The 21,802-nt window shown below is 37.2% G+C and overlaps 1 protein-coding gene across 3 annotated transcripts in view; it reads right to left on the bottom strand.

The window, feature by feature from the left end:
* Window positions 1-20,252, bottom strand: part of LOC111875812 (oxysterol-binding protein-related protein 6) — an 85,694-nt gene extending 65,442 nt beyond the window's left edge. For 2 of the 3 annotated variants that reach the window (XM_023872354.2, XM_023872355.2), the window contains exons 1-4: window positions 19,490-20,252; window positions 14,709-14,902; window positions 8,198-8,279; window positions 447-589 (exon numbers count right to left, since the gene is read on the bottom strand). In XM_023872354.2, coding sequence (XP_023728122.1) covers window positions 447-589; window positions 8,198-8,279; window positions 14,709-14,840 — 357 coding nt within the window. In that variant the 5' untranslated portion in view covers window positions 14,841-14,902; window positions 19,490-20,252. The remainder of the gene's footprint in view (window positions 1-446; window positions 590-8,197; window positions 8,280-14,708; window positions 14,903-19,489) is intronic. The other variant, XM_033750232.1, reaches the window with a different exon arrangement.
* Between the last annotated feature and the right edge of the window lie 1,550 nt (window positions 20,253-21,802).

Genomic DNA, 21,802 nt, shown 5'->3' with positions numbered 1-21,802 from the left:
TTTGCTGCAAGACAGGCATATGTAACGATGACTTGGCGCAGATAAAGTCGTGTCTTATTTATACTCTGTTCTACTGACAACAGGCCAGCGAAAAATCTAACAATCTACAGCAAAACCATCAATTATTATGGGCGTTATAACGTAGGTGTGCAGCTGGACGAAACATACACGTCGAACCCCCCCAGACGATTTAAATCCCTGACGAAACATACACGTCGAACCACGGCAACGGGTTAACAGAAGTCTATACCAACTTATGTCTATATGTGAATATCTAAGCAACATTAAATATGCTCTAAAAGTCCACGTTTCTCAGGTCACAACAGCTGAATATTTGCACGTCCACATTATCTTCTTTCCACTACAAAACTACAATTGTGAGTTATAATTAAGTTTAGTATCAAGGAAATGACAGTAATGGTTCTTTGGGTGTTACTTTAACTTACTTTGTGCCAGCCCTTAAGTGGCCATTTCCTTTTCTTGTGCAGATAACCAGTATAGACGTCTGGTTTCTTGTCAAACCTTTGCCCATCTTTCAGACCTTCTAAGATCTCCCATTCTGATCTACGTTTGGCACCTCGCTTATATGCTGAAAAATCAGGCAAAGTTATTAGCTCCTTCCACAAACCAAAGAAAATTTGGATTAGTCATGTCCTTGTTTATGGATAACGTACTAAATACATTTTTGAAACACATATTAGAGTGTCTATAAATAACACCTGTTGAAGAAACTGAATCTAAAAAATTGTATTACTGTCTGTCATATTGCTTATCGTCATGCAGACATGTAAATCACCTAGTCGTCTCTAGTGCTGCTTGTTTTCTAATAGTTAAACTGGACATAACAACCTTCTCTAGTGCAGTATGAAGAGTTTCCTCATATTGACATGTAAAGTCACATTTAACATTGCAATGGTAAGGTATCATATATTACAAGAAGGATGAGCATAAAATTCCAAGACTGATATCATTGTACCCAGTCTCTCTCAAGTATTATAGGAAATAAATAACAGATGTTGTTCACAATTGTTTCTGACTTCATCTCAGCTGAAAGTGAAGCTAACGCTTTGCACCAGTTGGAGTAAAACACAGTGGTCCAATTCTGAAAAAGCCAACATTATAGAACACACACATGCATCAAATTCTGTGTGAAACCTGGAAAGATCATAGTGCAAATCTGCAAAATTCTTATTGAATCTGCAATTGGACAAGAAGCTCTCAGTCCTGCTGAACATCTGACATGCTTCCTAAGGGGCATGGGAAAGGCAGTATCAGCCAGAGACAATACACACCTATCATCATAAAGCACTATGGACACAATACATCACGTTTGTGAAAAAAAGTGTAATGACAGGTGAGTATTTTTACTTGGATGTCTTAAAATACCTAAAACATGCAATCTGACAGAAACAGGCTTAAAGAAGAAGCTGGGTTCATATATGTTACTTCACAACAATGTACCATGCTCAGAGCTTTCCACAAAGAAATTCTTCATCATGCACAACATTCAACTGGTTTCTCACTAATTTTATTTACTGGATTCAGCACCTAGTGGCTTTCCGTTTCCCAGATTGGAAAGTATTCAGAAGTTAAAGAGATTTCGGGAGCACCAGAGATCATTCAAAGTGTGAGAAGCAAAATGAACAGTACCCCGCAAGAGTACTGCTTCAACTTGTGACATGGCTACCACAACCATCAGTTTCACCCACGAGAAGACTATTTTTAAGGAGATGAATTTGATTAACATATTAAAAGGAATGGCTTCAAGTTCATTACATGCACATATAAAAATCAGTCCCAGAATTTTATGATCCACCATCATATACACAGATTTTAATACGGTTTCTTGCCAACAGATCAACCACTGGCAGTAATATTTTCCCAATCAGAATGTTATACATATGTTAAAATACAGAAAAAGTACATGTATCTGCATATTCATGTGCATAACTTAACCTTTTAAGTGGGTATGACAACACTGTCCAGCATGGGGTATGTTATTTACAATTAGTTTTGATATATTTTATTTTATTTCATTTATATAATGTATTTTGTAATTACATAACATTTTTCCTGTTATGTAATTTGGCTTGCTGACTCTGTCATTTCTATCCTAACAGTTACTAGGTTATTTTGTATGTCATAAATGGCAATGACATGGAATACTAAAGCAGGAGTGGGAAAACTGCAACCTGCAGGTGAATGTGGATTCTAGGAAAAATCTGTAAACCCATAAAATAACTGTATGAATCAATCCATAAGAACAGAAATGCAAAAATATCTTCATGAAGAGTTTTAATTTGCAAAAGCTTTTTGATTTTCCACATCAGCCTGTGCACAGAGAAAGTTACAGAAGTTATGAAAGCTGCAGCTGTAACAAAAAATGGAACATGTTTATTTGGCTAACAACTATATTGTTATGTATTCGGTTTACTGGCACTTCTTTACAATTAGAGTCAATTATAACAGCTCAAACATCGATTTCCTTCTGAATGAAGTCTGTCTGAAGAATCTCTCACTCAACTGAACTTTCAAGTCAAATTTATGTTACAACCGACGGTCAGTTGACCAGTCTGTCTTGGAATAAAGCATCCATCTGGGGCTTCAGACCAGATCTTTATTACTGTAAGACAGTTGCAGGCTTTTTGATATGGGGTGGTCTCTCTGATGAGAGAATGGGTCTGTCATTTGCCAGAGTCACAGTCAGCAGTAATAAGTCTGTTGTCAGTATGTACAATTTACATTTTGTATGTTATTAAATGTATGTACAATATATAAAAGGCCTCTGTCAGTCTGGGCTCAGTATAGCAGATAATGCTTTATCCTTAATAGCTCCTGCTACAACGGCAGTTTAGTCATTCGAATGGTCACATGCTTGACCGCAATCAAGTTTAAGCATCTTATATTTCCTGTGTCGGGGTTTGCCTTGTCCAATGTTGCGAACATTTGCATTTTCATAATTTTGTTTGACTTCTGCTTGTTGCCTGCATAATTTTGTTACACAATAATATATATATATATGGAAGGTTGAAAGCCATGTGCAAAATGCAAATCAGTGTGCACCTTGGAAAATTTCCAATGGTGCAGAGAACTTTGTTTAGCAGGCACTGCAATTTCAGTAGATGGTTCTCTGCTGCAAACACCCAGGTGGGGCAAACGTAAGTCAGTATACTTCTAATGAGTATTCTGTGGAGGGTCAATTTAATGTTAGTGCTTAATCGTTCACTTTTGAATGGGGAAACTATTCTAATAAATGAAGAAAGCAGTCTTCTGGGATTTGGCACCGTGTATATGTGGCGTTAACCGACGTTTCGGAGGAACGTATCGCCCCCATCTTCAGGGTTGAAGAAAAAGTATAAGTACATATACACGGTGCCAAATCCCAGAAGACTGCTTTCTTCATAGTCACCGCCGTGAAAGCCTCAAATCTTACATATTCTAATAAATGTTCTGAAGGCCTTGGCTCTGATCATTTCTATGTGCAATCTCCATTTAACTTTCTTATCAAAGGTTATACCAAGATACTTTATACTATTTAGAAAGGGAATGTTTCGTCCATTCAGTGTAAGATGGGACTCAGGAGGCCGAAGACTGCAAGAAATGTAGATCCCCTTAGTATTACTTATTTATTTACTCATGGAGCTGAACCATTCTTGAGGAGCCGCCAATTCTGCAGCTACTCAAGAATTTCCCAGCATTTTATGGAAACCAAAGGTTCATTACCGTGTTCAGAAGACCACTCCACTGGTCTCTATCCTGAGCCAGAGCCCATCCCATCTCTCCAAGATCCATTTTAATAGTCCACCCACCTATGCCTTGGTCTTCCCAGTGGTCTCATTCCTTCTGGCTTTCTCACCAATATCCTATATGCATTCCTTGATGCCCCCATTCATGCTACATGCCTTGCCCACCTCATCCCCCTTGACCTGATCATTCTAATTATACTTCGAGAAGAGTACAAGTTATGAAGCTCCTCATTATGCAGTTTCCTTCAACCTCTTGTCACTTCATCTCTCTTCAGTCCAAATATGCTCAACATTCTGTTCTCAAACACTCTCAGTCTATGTTCCTCCCTTAATATCCAAGACCAAGTTTCACACCCTTACAGAATCACTGGAAAAATTAAAGTTACGTATATTCTAATTTTTTGAACAGCAGACGAGAAGACAAAAGGTTTTGGACTGAATGGTAGCAAGCATTACCCGAGTTCAGTCTCCTCTTAATTTCCTCCTGAATCAGGTTTTGATTTGTTATTGTCGTTGCCAAATATCTGAACTGTGCCACATTTTCAAAACATCTGTTACCTATCATTATGTCACGAATTTGCCCTGCATTTTGGTGATGAGACAGCAACATATACTTAGTTTTCTCTGTGTTTACTTCTAGAACAACCTCCTTACTTGTGTCATTTAAAGTCTGTGTGTTTTTCTTTACAGTATCTATATTATCACCCAGTAGATTCATATCATTGGCACTGACCAACAGCTAATGTGTCCCATTTAATTTTAGTCCCACCTGGTTTTCGTGGACCTTCCTAATGGCATATTCTAAAGCAAAGTTGAAAAGGAGTGGTGATAGAGCATCTCCTTGTTTTAGACCATTCTTTATAGGAAATTTATCAGACAAATGTTTACCTACGAGTATATGGACTTTAATATACATTTAAACACATTTTAATCAGCCTAATCAGTTTCATGGGTATCCCAAACTCTATCAGAATATTGTACAATACTTCCCTCCTAACTGAATCATAGGCTTTCTTGAAGTCTATGAATAGTTGATGTACTGTCTCAGTGCACTCCCATTTTTTTTTTCCAATATCTGATGAATGCAAAAGATCTGATCTGCAGTTGATCTGTTACATCAAAACCAACACTGATGATCCCCAATAATTTCATCTATGTATGGACTTAACCTTGAGAGAAGAATATTGGATAAAATTTTGTATGAAGTTGATAGCAGCAATATCCCCCGATAATTACTACAGTCAGTTTTATCACCCTCCTTGTGAACTGGTACAATAATAGACTCCTTCCACTGATCAGGCAATTTTTCCTTATGCCAAATAGAAGTAATTAGATTGTGGATCTTAGAACGTAATATTTCGCCTCCTGCTTGAATAAGTTCTGCTGGAATTTTATCACTACCTGGCATGTTATACCATTTCAATTTTGCAATAGCACTTTCAACCTCAAAAGGGCTAGGATCAGGTACTAATGGCTCAGCTGTATGGATTTTCATCTGCCTAACATCACTGACCCTATGTACATTCAATAACTGAGAGAAGTATTTCTTCCACCTATTCAAAATGTTGTGGGAATCTGCAAGCAGATCACAATTCTCATCCTTCATTAAGTTACTGCAAGACTGGTAACCCCTCATAAAGTCATTTATTCCTCTATACAGGTCTCTATGTTCTTGTTCTTACTATTCATTGCAAGCTCATCAATTTTGTCTTTCAGATATTGCCTCTTTTTGTTCCTGAAATGCCAGCAGGTTTCATGTCTTATATAGTTCAGGTTATCCCCATTTATTTTGCTTGGATCCTGTAACCATTGCAAATTGGCTTGCTTTCTTTGGTCTAATAATTCTGAGCATCCTTCATCTGACCATGGCTTATGCTTTTTCAGTTCATAATAGCCTAGACTCTCCTTGGAAGAAATTTTTATATTCTCTCTAATGGTTTCACAAGCTTTATTAACATCCAGCTCAGTGTCTTAAGTTTTCCAAAGCTGTGAGCCTATTTCAGATTTCAAAACAATACTGCTCATTTCCCCTCTACCTCATTTAATTTCTTGAGACTGAACCTCTCCATATGAACTCTGTGTGTTGTTTGTTTGCTCTTTGCCACCACCAGGTAGTGGTCAGTATCACAATCTGCTGCCCTGAATGATCGAACATCAAGTATTCTTGAGTGCTGTCTCCTATCTACCTATCTATCAAAATATGGTCTATTTGATTGTGTACCTTCGCATCAGGAGATGTCCAAGTAAATTTATGGATGTTATGATGCGGGAACATTGTACTTTTGACAGTAAGATTTTTCAATGTGGCAAAGTTTACTGCTCTAACTCCATTATCATTACTAATTTCATGCAAACTCTCATTCCCAATCGTTGGTCTGAAAATGCCTTCCCTCCCTACTTTGGCATTGAAATCTCCTAATAAAATTTTGATAGGGTGCTTTGGGAATTTATCAAATACATATTCTAGTTCTTCATAGAACCTGTCCTTTATGGCATCAATTTTATCTTCTGTTGGGGTGTGAAGATTCATAATGATGATATCACACCATTGATCTTTTAGTATTATATATGATATCCTATCACTAATGAACTCTACCCTCTTAACTGCTGATGTGATTCTCTTATGTACAAAAAAAAAAAACCTGTATCTAATTCATGATTTTCATTCCCCTTTCTATAAAAAAAATGTATATTCGTCTGCTAGTTCTACGCCACCTCCATCCCATCTGACTTCCTGTACTCTCACTAAATCTAACTTATATTTTAAGATTTCTTCTACCACTGCCCTGAGCGAACCTCATGTCCATTCTCCTAGGTCTTATCTTTCTTAATTTAAATATTCCAGCACTCATATTTCACCTTCCACCGAAACACTGAATTTGCATTGTGAAAGAAAGAAGCTAATGAGCTACAGAAAGCACCGTTTCCTAGCAAGTCCTGTATTGTTATAGCAGTGTCTTTGCACTGCCGTTGCATAGAAATGGTAGTTCACCTGTTGTTGCCTGTGTATTCGTTACCACAAGCATGTGTTTAGCGACCAGCTGCCTAGCAACTGATCATTCTGTCACAATATGTAGATCGATGCCATGATCAGAAATCAGTTTAAGAAATACTGTATAAAAGTAATGTCACCTAATGGTCAAGTATGCACCAAATGCCTACCATATGCAGAGAAAGCTAGGAGGAAAGAAGAAATGGCCAGTGTTTCTTTGTGAGCTAGTCAAAAGCTGACTGAGTACAGCAAGCATTGTCCTGTAGTGGGCATTAGAAGTCCATCAGAACTGCCCATATGTTTTCACATCTTTCTGTGATCTGATCCCAGCAACAAGACAGGAACTAACAAAATTATGTGCTGTCTGCAATAACAGATGCCAAAGAGAGGAGTAAAGATATGATGCCCTGACTGCACTGGTGGGCTTTGTCCTGCTCCACATTTCTGCATTAACCATATAGAGAGAGAGTACTACTGACCCACAGACCGCACTGATAACTGAATACTGTATATATTTACCATGTCTGTAAAATACTGTTTTCCAGTTAAGATACTGCAGAGAATTAGTTTCTGAAATTTACAAAACTGGAATGTCACTGAATGTGTTGTGATACTTCACATGAGAACACAAAATGCCATCATATATGGGGGATGTGAATTGAAATTCACTGCAGGAAAATATCAATTACACAAAAATGATCCATATATTCTGTGCCCATAATTACAGAGGCTGGTTTCTGTTTCTCCTGTTTATTTTCATTATTTTCCAATGTCATATCGCAGAATTTGTAAAATGTGGACATTCTGAAGTACTGCATCAGGGTTCTAGATAATGGCATGATGTCAGTAGCAATTATGGTGACAACAGCCCAAGAGGATCAAAAGATTTTAGCAAATGGCACAAATACGTGAATGAATGTGCACATTTGCTCATTCAAAAATAAACTTCAGACACATAAAGAAAAACGTTCCAAAACACATACAGACCTGACTGCTCCATAAGACATTTTTCTTTCTGAAACCAGACTATAAATGAGACTTGAAGCTGCATACCACAGAGTGTGAAACACAATTTACTATCACTACTGCATATGAACAATGTAAAATGACAGATACTACCCAATTTCAAATGCTATATGATATAAATGACAATTAAGCAACAATAAAAAATAGTAAATGTATTAATTAAATTATGCACTATCTAGAAAATGTGGGAAACTCGACATCTCATAACTCTATTGGCCTCCAAGGACTGTTACAGGGATAGCTTTGAGTTTCTTATGGTGTAGAATTCTTCTAGCAATCAACATACTAAAAAGGTTCATCAGCTTAACTTTACATATATAAACTGTACATGCATACTCGTTTAACGGTTAACACTGTTTTGAAGAAATGTTTTAATTACCAAATCCCATGATCAGAACAGTGCATGTTCCAATCACATAGATAAGAAACTTACCTGCATTGTCCTTTGGTGGTGTTTTTGGGAGGTGCTCATTATTTGACTCAGCAGACAGACTGTTGCTCTCCAAACTGCCTTCCTAATGATCACAACCAAGTGGTGAACATCAAGACAGAGCCACTAACTAGGAAGATGGAAGAAGGCAGGGTAAAGCTCAAAGATTAATTTATGAAAAGAAAATTCATATGTAATGACCTCTTATTATTTTATGTCTTCAAATAAAGGCAAAATCCTGAGGAATAATTCAATGCTATATGATAGAACTAGTTATTTCTCACAAATAAGAATCAAGCATTATTCATCCATAAACAAAGATTTAACACTATTTTCAACATAAACTGATGTTCTCATTCTCATATACCTTTATTTCCACATTTCCATACAAAGCACAAAGATGTGGAAACTGTCATAACCAATATAAAAAAAGAAGAAGAAAACAGTAAAAATGTACATATAGCCAAGTAACACTACACAATATAATCACATTCATGAGCACAAAAATAATACTGAAAACCTAATATCAAAAACTATACATGATTAATCACCTATTACAAAGAAATGATACCTCATCATATTCAAAGTCAAAATATTCTTCCAATGTATAAAATGAATAGCAACACAAAAATCCTTCAAAGCAGATTTAAAACCTTTACAATTATTGTATAATTTCTTTAAGTATAAAGGAAGATTATTAAACACCTTCATACCCATATAGCAAGTTCCCTTCCGATATAGTGATAGATAAGCTCAGGGTTGATAAAGATTAAGATTGTAACCGTCTTGTATTTCTGTTATGTATATCTGACATAAATTGGTATGAATCCATGTTATCAACCACAAAACACAATAAAGAATAAATATACTGAGATGGAAGTGGGAGAATTCTTAATGGTTTAAATAACTGTCTACAAGAGTTTCTATTACTAATACCTGTCATTATTCTAAGTGCCCTCTTCTGTACATGAAAAATGTTAATTGCATATGAAGAATTTCCCCCAAAATATAATACCATAATGCATAATAGAATGGAAACAGGCATAATAGACCATCAACAATGTTTCCTGATTCACATATGGCTTAACAGTTCTAAGTGCATAACAGGCAGTATTATCTCTTCCATGATAGTGTTTTTATGATATTATTTCCTAAAAACTTTATATAACATGACTCAGAAATTTTCTTGTTGCCATTTCAATATTAATATAATTGTCCTGTTCATAGGAATTTTTTGTTGTGAATTTAATATAATCTGTTTTGGAAAAGTTTTGAAGATAAAGATGATAAAGATTTTTGTAATTCAGTCAATTATTCTGAATTGACAAAATTACCTTATACCTTACACATGCACATGGTTCAAAACCTCACAAAAATATCATAATGTACAACAAAAGAATCTGCCATATTTCTTTGTGTACAGTATGCATGATGATTTAGGAAGGATAAATTATAAACGTTTTCTTAATTACATTGATGTACAAGACCCACTACAATTTTTGGGGCCATTTTAATGGAAAAGTAAGTCTTACACCAGGAAATGTGGTAACTGACCACTCAGATCCCAATATGCTGGTGAAATGAACACGAAGGTAGAGTCTGCATCTAAATTTCAATGTTGGTTTATAAACTTATATTATCTATATATGTTACCAGAATGAGATTTCTAGGACGACTAGTGAGTGCTATAGGAAAGCAGATTTTACAAGCTCTACACAGAACTCCATCTTTTCTGATTACACTTATAACAAGACAATGAAAATCAGTTTCTGTTATTGACTGCATTGACTTCATGTCAGAGATTTATGCTAGTGGGTCAGCTAATTTGTAGTTTTTGTTTCTTTGTTTTTTGGAATACACTGGCAGCAAACCATCTTGCCTTAGAATTTTAAGACTGCTTCATCTATCGCAAGGAATGTCTACTTCAGAAGCTTCTGCATTTAAATAATTAAAAACTTTTCTCATTTTCCAAGGTGTCTTAATATGTTTTGCTTCTCTGGGGAGCATTTCATTTTCATAATGCTGAAATGTGAGGATGTAAAAAATCTACTACACCACATGACATGGGAACACACTGGTTTCCTAGACCGGGGCTGCTTCGATATACACGTATCATGCTGGACATGGTCCATCTTTAGAATTGATTGAGGAACATTTCTCCATTACATGCTGGGTTGCCTTCACTTTCAGCAGTGTAATACTGTGACAGCAACTGCTGGCTTCTTAAAAAAGCATCATCAGCAAAATACTTATACATAAGAGTTGCAGCAGTTCTAAAAATGTGAAACTGCATGCAATATTCAGGATTGCAACTCCAGCTGCTGTATATGTGAATGGCAGAGCGGCACATACATTTCTGTTGCTCCTGGTGAGCCATATGCCACTTTTTGGCACCTCTCCCCCTCATCTCTGTTGTCTTCAGAATTAGAGGAGGGCTACTGATGGCATGGCAAATTGCCATACTTGTCATCAATGAATATTTTCTCTTCTGAATCTCTGCATATTTCCATTTCTACTGTCATTTCACAGATACAGTCCCTTTATATGGGCCAGCCATAGCTAACCACAGGGTGAGAACTACTGAATACTGACACAAATTGTGGTTTCTCCTACTTGGCTGGGCCTCACTTCAGAATAATCCCTCTGTGAATACATTTCAGAAATTCTGTCAGTTTGGGTTGACTGACTGACCGACCGACCGACCAACTCTGTGAAGTTGAGACTTTCTTGAAAAGACACCAGTTGCTCTGCTACTCAAAAATTTCCCAACATTTTATGGAAACATAAGGTCATTACCATATTCATGAGAGCCCTCCACTGGTCCTTATCCAGAGCCAGATCAATCTAGCCCATACCACATCAACCCATTTCTCTTAGATCCATTGTAATATTATCCTCCCACCTACCATCTAGGTCTTCCTGGTGGTCATTTTCTCTCTGGTTTTCCCACCAAAATCCTACATGCATTCTGCTTCTCTCCCGCGCATGGTACATGCCCTGCCCATTTCAACCTCTCTGACTTGGTCATTCTAATTATATTTGGCAAAGAGTTATGAAGCCCCTCATTACGCAGTTTTCTCCAGCCTCCTACAATTTCATCCCTCTTAGGTTCAAATATTCTCCTCAGCACCCTGTTCTCAAATACCCGCAGTCTACGTTCTTCCCTTAATGATGGACACTATGTTTCACACCCATGCAAAACAAATCAAAGAAAAACAAAAAAATAAATAAACGAAGGGGTCTATTACAAAGGTTATGTCTAATTCATTCCAATTTATTTTATACTACTATCTGTGGCCCAGCAGTCTAATTTCAATTCCAGGTTCTGATAACTTAAAGTGCTGAAAGAATCTGGATCTTGATCCACATTAATCCAGATCTGGCAAGTACAGTTGTACTGAAATAACAGATGAAGATTGTTATGACATCAGATTGGGAGAAGGAATACCCATGTATCTGATGGGAGACCAGCAAGTGGAAGCTTCTGCACTTCTGATCCTGACAGACTGGAAATCAGAGCATTTAGCCTTGTCAGGCATCATGTACAGAGAAATGATGATCTGATGTCAGTAGGCTAGTGTTGTCTTAGGCAAATTTCAGTTTTATTCTAGCAATGGTATTCCACAGTCCCAACTGGGTGGTTATTTGCCTGTACTCATGACACATCAATGCCAACCAGAGGCTCTAAATTCTGTATAAACTCAGGTGAGTAACAAATCAGCTCACAGCCAAGAAAAACACATATTTTTGACTGCAGCTTTAGAATAACAACTTTCATCACAAATCACAAGCTATAAAACCGTGTCTTTCATATCACAAGTTTTCTTCTTCATACATTCAATTAATTAAGGAAAAATTCATTGAGATCATTAACTCAATTACCCAACATCCACCTCAGCTTATCCATATAACATTACTAGGTGAAAGTATAGAATGCAGAACATTTGCATATTCAAGTAAATTATGAAAGTGAATAATAACTGCGACCTGTGTAATGCTGTATGTTGTGTGACATAAATCAGTGTCATATCCTTCCCACAAATCCCTCCAGCCTTCACTACCATCCTGACTGGTATATTTGAGACAGTTCTCACCCTACCAGCATCAAGATACCCACATGACCCACCACTCAGAGATCACCTATTAAAAAAAAGAACTCCATGGCCTGTAGTCTACAAGCGAACTATATCGACTGAGCAGCCGCCGCTTGTCAGCGAAGTTAGTGCCAACTTTAGCAGATACAGAGTGTCGCGTGGTTAGCACAACAGATCCCCATGGGCGTTAATCTCAGTTTTCTAGATTTGACCCGCTATTTACTTGAAATAACTCTACAATTATCCTCACAAGGCTGAGTAGACCCCATTCCAGACCCACTACTTCTAAGAAAATCTGGTAGCACACGGAATCGAACCGAGGACCTCTGGATCTGTAGCTAGGAACTCTGACCACTAGACCACAGAGGGAGTTGAGATCACCTAATACCAAGTAAATTTAATTAACCTACAACATCCCATTTAGTGGTGAGTTACAAGGCAGCCATCTTGAAGCAACACTGTTTCTGTGAAAAGAGAGATAACTGGTTGCATACTAGTGTGGAAAATACCACTTCAGGTACATCACAATGAAACTTGGGCCATAACAATGGACTCTCATTCAGAGGGTTCTGACTACAATCCCTGGTTCCATCTGCATGAGGATTTTTCAGCACAGCCTGAAATCTTCACCATTACCAACAACTATATTTCAGCCCGCACCCATGGTTCAGAGCCCACTTTAACCTTTAACTGCCAGACTGTTTAAATGGCTGTACGGTGAGCTGGATAGAGTTTGTTTAAATGCCTGCTGCTGTTGAGCGTTTAAATGCCCACTGCTCTTCGGCTGTTGCTGTTTGGTGCTTCAAATAATTTTAAGCACTTTATTAAAAATACTCTATCTAATACACTTTGCATGACAAAGGAATGGAATTAACCTTATCACCAAAGAACATAATGTCACATAGTATAACGTAAGATTTGAAAATGTTTAGGCAAAATATGCAGTTATACTTTTTTATGTGTACTGTACAAAAGAGTTCCCCGCTTCTTTACAAAGTAGTTCTGCATTATAAAATCATTCCTTCTTGTGACAACTGACATATTTCAACTGTCTCTGGTGTTGTAAAACATCTGGAACAACTGAAAACCTTATTTTGTTCTCCTGTTTGTAAAGTTCACAATTTTGCTACACTCTTCAGATATTCGGCTCTGTTGCCTGCCTAGAGGGAAAGAAAAGGGGAAGTATGGGAACTCAGTAGAGACTGGAGATAATTTTTTTTTTCATACAAAACTCCCAAGCACTTTCATTGAAGCTGCAAAAAATTTTGTCCTTTCTACGCTTGAAACCAAACACNAAGATAACAAAAAAGGTATGTACATTGAATTTTATTACATATAAAATAATTATTTAGAGCTGTGCATGCACTTCTACTAGCAGTGTGTGTGCACCCTCCTGCCAGTGGCATTTAAATGCCCGAATGCACGAATATTTGTACTTTGGCTATGATGACTGCACCTTTCTGTGTAGCGATATGTGCACTTCAGATGTTAAAGATTAGGCTGTAAATTCCTTCTGCTGACCATCATTTTCATGACAGCCCTATCACTAGAAGTAACAACATCTGCCCTGTGGACACCCCAACCTCATAAATAGAATCAATGCCCTTGAATATGTGCACAAAGCCAGAAAGATCTTAAAAGGCTATATCTGGAGGCACTATGGAACGAAGGACCGACAGACCGACCAAAGGACCAACCGACCAACAATTCTGACTCATGTAAGTGAAACATTATATACAACATGAAAATAAGCAGCAAATTAATTGGTATGTTCATAGGAACATAGCAGCCTCCGTAGTCTAGGGGTAACATTCCCACCTCATGACTCATGGTATGTGGGTTCAAACCCGGTGGAGGTCATGGAATTTTTAAGAGCGGAAAAAATTCAGGGAACAAGTCCTCCAGGAGGGACTTTAAGCCGTGGGTCCCATGTCATAGATTTACAGCATGTAAAAGAACCTCATGTCTCTAGGAGACCTCTGAGCTAAATTAGGCAAATTTTCCCACCCAAGTAGTTTCCAATGCTTCCGGTAGATGGGGAAAGTATTAGGTACCACTGCCAGGTGAGGACTGACCTCGCTGACAGAAAGGGACTAATTATCAGATACCACTGCCAGTAGAGGGCTGACCTCGCTGGCAGAAAGGGGCTGATAACGGGCACCAGTACCGGTAGGGTATGGAGACAGTAGAAATTAAAGGAGGATGCACAATGGACCAATAACTGGTCTAAGTGCTTGGGAAACCCACCTCCTCCAACAATGAATGAATGAATGAATGAATGAATGAATGAATGACTGTTCATAAGCACATCCCTTCATAATGAAAAAGAAATGTTTTCAGCCTAGATTAAAATTATACAGGTATGTAATAAGTTAAGCAACAGAGTAAACTCTTTGCACATAAGCTGCTAGTCTACTTACAGAATCAGATGCTACCCCTGTGGCAGATTTAATCTTGTTACAAGGCAAAGGACTTCGTTTCTTGTCCATATTGAAGTATTTATTACTCAGACTGGATGGTTCAGTTGCAATATGACGCAAACCTGTGGTCATCTTCTCAAGAAGCGCCTAAGCCACAATATTCCACTATTCTTCTGCAATCATTATCTGTAAAGCTGAAAATGAAGTATTAATGTGAAATATAAGATTTGAGTTCTTACATCTATGAAGATACATATTGTGGTCTTTCGTGTTCTTACACCATGTAGCCTGGTAGGCAGGTACCAGTACCAACATTTCAGAGGAATATACTGCTTCCATCTTCAGCGTGAAGATTCTACTTTCTGAATAATATAATAGAAATACTAAAAATTAAAGAGAATTAATATTTAACTTCATAAAACATTCATCTGGATGCATAACCAGTAGAGACTACAGGCTCAAACATACATTTCACATTTATGCTGGAGGTACTAAGTGCGTTCCATATATAATGCCTCCTATTTTTTTAAGAAAACTACAACAGATATAGAAATCATAATAACGCAGTTAAATAGAGCAAGATTTCAGCTACTTACAGTTATATTTCCACATAATCACCACCATTCGTAATGCACTTTTGCCATCAATGAACAACAGCCTGTATGCCGCGCCCGTAAAAGTCTGAGCCAGCAGAGGCTAGCATCGTTGTCTGGAAAATGTTGCCCACGTAGTCCGTCTTTCATAGGCCCAAAGAGATGGAAGTCTGAAGGTGCTAAATCGGGGCTATAAGGTGGATGTGGTAAGACAGTCCAGCCAAACTTTGCAATGTGCGCGGTGGTCGCCAAACTGGTATGGGGTCTAGCGTTATCGTGTTGCAAGCAAAAGGTTGTCTGCTTCTCTGGCCTGACTCGGGAAATACGGGCTTTCAGCTTAGTCAGCGTCGTCTTGTAGCATTCAGAATTGACAGTCCCTGGTCATTATCTGCTGATCTGTTTGGATGAGGCGCTGTTCATTGTGAGGAGTGGCAGCTGAGCAGGGATGCCCATGGCTTGTCGTGTACTTCACTTTCGCCACTGTTGAAACGCACTACCCACCGAATCACTGTGCTGACATCCACTGTATTGTCTCCGTACACCTTTAGTAAGTGTTGATGGATGTCAATGGGTACAATTTGTTCAGCAGTGAGAAATTCAATAACACATTTCTCTTTCATACTCACTTCTATGTCAGAGGTCATTTTGGTAGACTGCTCTGCTGTCGCTATCTGTCGCACGACAACCAAATTAACAGTACATTGGCGGGAAGGTTCAACCTTTACTACAAGACCACCAACATTAAGCTCAGACGTTACATATTAACACAAAAAAATTGGAGGCATTATATATGGAACACACCACATATTTAGGAATCATGGAGCTTGAGAGAGAGCAGTTACATGCAGTGTTTCTGATTTCTTAAAATATTAAATTAAGATGTTGTTATGTTTAATGTTAAAGTAGGAAGATAAACAGTTTGGTTTATTGTTTGATCTGACCTATGCGTATTTTCATAGCTTGTGTATTTTAGTTACTTGTCTGTGACTGGTTCTACATCCATCAGGCATATTTGTAGCCTAGATTAGATCAACAGAATTAACCCTTTCAACACTACCACTGATATATTTTGTTTTTACAACCAATATTGTTTGCATGGAATCTTATACACAAAAGCCAGTTTTGACTGCTGTGCGCTTATGCTTCAAGAGGAAGCAGTTACTCACGTTGTCTGATAAATAGCATTAATCATCAAATAACCCTGACATATCACTTGATAACACGTGTGTACACTTCCACATCTTCTGTAACTATAAAAGCCTTTGAGTAATGTTTATCTAAAGGCTGCGCCATAGCTCAAGCAGTTAGTCGCTAGCTGCCCATCACAGCGGCCTGGGTTCAATCCCGGGTCTCATCAAGTGGGATTTGTGGTGGACAAAGTGGCGCTGGGGCAGATTTTCTCTGAGTACTTCGGTTTCCTTGCCAATCTTCATTCCACCAATTGCTCCACAATCACCCTCAACTATCATCTGGGGCTGGTACAATAGGCCAGAAGTGGCTGCAGTATAAGGGACTTAGTCCCACCCCACTAGCAGTAAATAAAAAAAAATGTTTATCTGAACTGTCTGGACATAAAGGATGGAGAAGAAGGAATGGGGGAGAGGAACAACACTAGGACACACAAATAAAGGGTATGTAACATGGTTATCACAATTCACGGACCACAACCTGAACACTCAGTGACGTTGAAAACACATATGCATTACTGTGGTCTTACCTTTGCAATGGAGTTTAAATTTAATGTTACAATCAAACTGCATTTAATGTGTAAACAACAATAATATACTTCAAACAACAAATAAATAAACTTTCCATTCAATTTGTAACATGCAATAAGTACTAATGTAGTTAATGTTTTATAGTGCCAATGAAAACAAACCTCTTCCACCTTCTTCTGTTGTTCAACTACTTGTTAAGAAAATATACATTCTGAGGATAACTTTGGTTTGAAATAAAACACAGAACGGAAAGGATTACACTTTCAAATGAGGTAAGTGACTGGCCAATGATTATAGCCATGCATAAATCAATTATTCCACAAAAGGTTCTCACACTCAGATATAAAACATATCTGATATGCATAAACACAACGTTCAATTATTCATCCCTCCAACCTCTTGTGAACAAATATGAATAACTTAGCGCTTGGCCTTTTTGCTAATTAATTTCCCAGTCAGGATTTGACGCAAAGTTAACACTGGGTCATGATTTCTTAATATTACATTATTTTCAATACCTTTCATTCAACCATTCTCTATAACTCAGATTAAGGAAAATGACACAGTAAAAAAGGACATGACTAAGGTATAACAAACAGTGGGATACAACAGTTAAAGAAAAATTAAGACTACAATTCTTATTTAATAAAAAGAAAATGTAAAACCGCCAGGAACAAAAATACAATGTATACAGTATAGTACTTTTCATAGTCACCGCGGTCACTGCTGTGAGAACCTCATACAGAGTAACCTTGATGGTTACAACATCACTGTTCAATGACTAATCAAACTGGTAAGAAAATGTGCCTAATAAAAACATACTCAGAACAGCAAATACAACAATATTTGATCTTTCTTTTTGTGATTAGTATCGTTAAAAGTTTTACGTATCCAATCAACATCAATTCAACTGCCAAAAAAATATTGTTAATTAATTAATTTATTTATTCTTATATTCAAGTAGATCCAATCGCAGGGCGAGAAGCAAGTTAACACACCACTAGATATAGAATACGTCAAAAATCAGAACAAATGCTCCAACCAATCACTGGAACAAGTCAAAAATAACATAATATAAAACATAGACAACTCAGTCACTAAACATAATAAAATGTGACTACAACAAGACTTAAATACTAGATGAAAACATATTAACCATTTATCTTATAAAATTCGTCCAGTTTATAAAAACAATGGATATTATCAATAAACAATACAATATCAAATAACGTATGTTACATAACTCACACATCAAAAGAAAAACTATAAAAACATCTAACATGCATGAACAATAAATGGAATAAATAACTTCTCTCAGAAGTGTACTAAAAAATTATTATGGTAATAAATACATTCATAAATAAATAAATAAATTCATAAAACAAGAGATTGTATGTTAAAATAAATAAAAGTCACAGTTGGTATGTATGCAGATCTAAAGTAGATGATTATTTATATATTTTTAGTTAGTTAATAGGACTTGTCAAGGTTAATTTTAGATACTATTTATAAGAACCAAGATCACCCCTTGTGTTCCATTCATAATATTCATTTAAAGTAAAAATGAACCAGCAAGAAGAAACTCTTTTAGAGTCTCTTTGAATTTAGTAATATCATTTAATAGATTCCTGATGCCTTGTGGTAGATTATTGAATATCCTAATTCCTGAATAATTTACACCCTTCTGCACTTTAGCTAATTTATTACTTGGAAAATGTAAGTCAAAACCTTGTCTGGAGTTAATGCTGTGTATAGCAGAATTAAATTTAAATATATCTAAATTCTTAACACCAAAAATTGATACAGAAAATATATATTGAGAATATAAGGGCAGAATATTTAAGTGCCTGAACACTAGATGACAAGAGACCTTATTTCTTGCGTTCATAATAATTCTCACTATTCGTTTTTGGATTTTGAAAATTAAATTACTATGAATAGAATTGCCCCAAAATATTATTCCATACGACATAATGGAATGTACATACGCCAAATAAATCATCATTAAACTCTCCTGACTTAATCTAGCATACCATAACCTAACTTGACAACGATAACTTTATACAGATTAATTTACCCCCTTCGTCGTCTCAAAGGTGGACTGATAAAAACTTAGTTTTGCAATTTTATGCGTCAAATATAATTCAGAGGTATCACAGTTTACTTACAAACCCTGTTTCGTTCACACACAAGCATATAATTAAGATTCTTAAGTCACTCCCATTAAAAACATAAAACAGTAGGAAGAACTTTAAAATCTTCACAGTCTAACAAGTTCGGTATTTTTATGAATTCCACTTCTTATTAAATTAAATTATTATTTAAATTAAATTAAATTAAATTACCGGTGAAGTCAGGATTTTGACATTACATGTACTCATCGAGTAATAAAGAAAACACCGCTGTTACGTACATTTATAAATCCGTAAATCACAAAAGGGACAGCAAAATTAATCTTTTCCGCACTTACCCACAATTAACACATGTTGGTCTCGCAGTATTTATTTACATTATAAGTTCTAAGAAAAAATTCAGGCACTAAGATATGACTACGTAAATTATAAAAAAACATTATTGACAGCGTTGATTTATTTAGACTGGATTCATCCTTCATTGCTTGTATAAATAAACATTCTTATACTTTAAACCTCTGATGATATGAAGGGTATACATTTGTCACGCGAACACAAAATCGAAATCGCAACACTTCGTTCCATACCTTCGTATCCCCACACCCCTCTGACCACTGACCCAAGCTTGCTGTTACGTCACACGTTGCGGGTATCATGCATTGCGCGCAAACAGCCGAAACGCATCCAAGGTGAGAGGCAGGGAGTGGAGAAGTAGGGTGACGAAGATCCTAAAATAGTTATCGTCATTGCTAGGGTAACAAATTAAGAATACATTTGTGCGTAATTAATTAATGAAACATTTAGAGTGCATCTAGAATATATTAGCGTTCCGTATTACAGTGATTTTAATTTTTGTATATTTCCTTGTTTCAATTTTTAATTTTTTTCCACTTAAGTTCACGGGACAATCACATTTTTGGCTTGATCGGGCTCGATCCCAACTGCTGTCGGCTATGGTCGGGTGCAACTGGCAACTGGCTTTATATTTTTAAATAGAGACTGAACAGTTTGGACGAGTATCTTATAGTAAAATTCTGCAGCGTAAAATTTCTATGATCCTGAGTATGTCTGTTCAGTTTTCGTGTTACAATAAAGCTTAATATTAACATTCCGCAGCATGATCCCTTCAAGTGAACGCTTTCGCATCGAATTCTGTATTTTTATTTCCTCGTATCCAAGCTGGATGTTCAAAACCCAGTTCTCGATTTAATTCGCCTGAGACTAAGGCGTGAGAATCGTGACGCTCTTCGTTACGTCCCCATTCCAAACCTATTTGGCACACAAAATATAACAGATATTTCCATGTAAACATATTTGAGCCACTCATGTACAGGATAATTGTGTCCTGATAAACAGTACCGGACCCATAGTACAAAGTACTGAAATACAGGCTACATCCACAGAACACCTGGATGTTTGTGTTTAAAGCAAAGTGACCATTCCTCTAAGATTTTCTGGTACAGTCCCCGAAATTTGACATGTATCGGATTGAGTCTGTCTGTAAATAAATTAACGCAATTCGAAAACAGCCTGGATAGCTCAGTCGGTTTAGCGACGGGCTGTGATGTAACCGATCAGTTGAAATTAATTGCCGATCCGCGAAATGCTTGGCAAACAGCGAGCTACTCACATGTACGAGGCTGTGAAGGCTTTAATAAATGAAACTTCGTTACTTAAGTTTAGCGTTATTACAATTCAGCAGAACTTTATACTCTTGCCGATGAGGTCATTGGATTCTTCAACTGACCTAACCATTCTTGGTGCATTATAACCCTGGGATTGACCCAGCCGCTAACAGAAATCGTCCTGGAGGTAAAGGTTGGCCGTCGCGTAAGGCTGTCAACCTCGCCGCCATCTGTGAGCTGACTGTCTAGAAAATGTGAGGCCTCGACGTCTCACAACCCCATGGTATGTTACTAGGATAGCTTTACCGTTTACTTACTCACTCATGGAGCTGAGCCTTTCTTGAGGAGCCGCCAATTCTGCAGCTACTCAAGAATTTCCCAACATTTTATGGAACCCAAACTTTCATCACCGTTGTCACAAGGCCCTCCACTGGTCCCTATCCTGAGCCAGATCTATCCAATCCATCCCATCCTATCTCTCTAAGATCCATTTTAATATTGTCCACCCACCTACGCCTTGGTCTTCCCTGTGGTCTCTTTCCTTCTGGCTTTCCCACCAATATCCTATATGTATTCGTCTCCCCCATTCGTGCTACATGACCTGCCCACCTCAATCTCCTTGACTTTATCATTCTAATTATACTTGGAGAAGAGTACAAGTTATGAAGCTCCTCATTANGAGTTCAATCGCCTCTTAATTTCCTCCAGAATCAGGTTTCGATCTGTTATCGTTGTTCCAAAATATCTGAACTGTGCCACATTTCAAAACATCTGTTTCCTATCTTTTAGGTCATGAATTTTCCCTGCATTTTGGTGACGAGACAGTAACATATACTTAGTTTTCTCTGTGTTTACTTCTAGACCAACCTCTTTATTTGCGTCAATTAAAGTTTGTGTTTTTCTTTATGGTATCTACATTATCACCCAGTAGATTCACATCATCGGCATAGACCAACAGCTGATGTTTCAAATTTAATTTCAGTCCCACCTGGTTTCCCTGGACCTTCCTAATTGCATATTCTAAGG

The sequence above is a fragment of the Cryptotermes secundus genome, unplaced genomic scaffold (genome assembly GCF_002891405.2).
Source record: "Cryptotermes secundus unplaced genomic scaffold, Csec_1.0 scaffold1799, whole genome shotgun sequence".
Taxonomy (NCBI): domain Eukaryota; kingdom Metazoa; phylum Arthropoda; class Insecta; order Blattodea; family Kalotermitidae; genus Cryptotermes; species Cryptotermes secundus.
The sequence above is the reverse complement of the archived record's forward strand: the minus strand, read 5'-3'. Positions and strand labels throughout refer to the sequence as shown.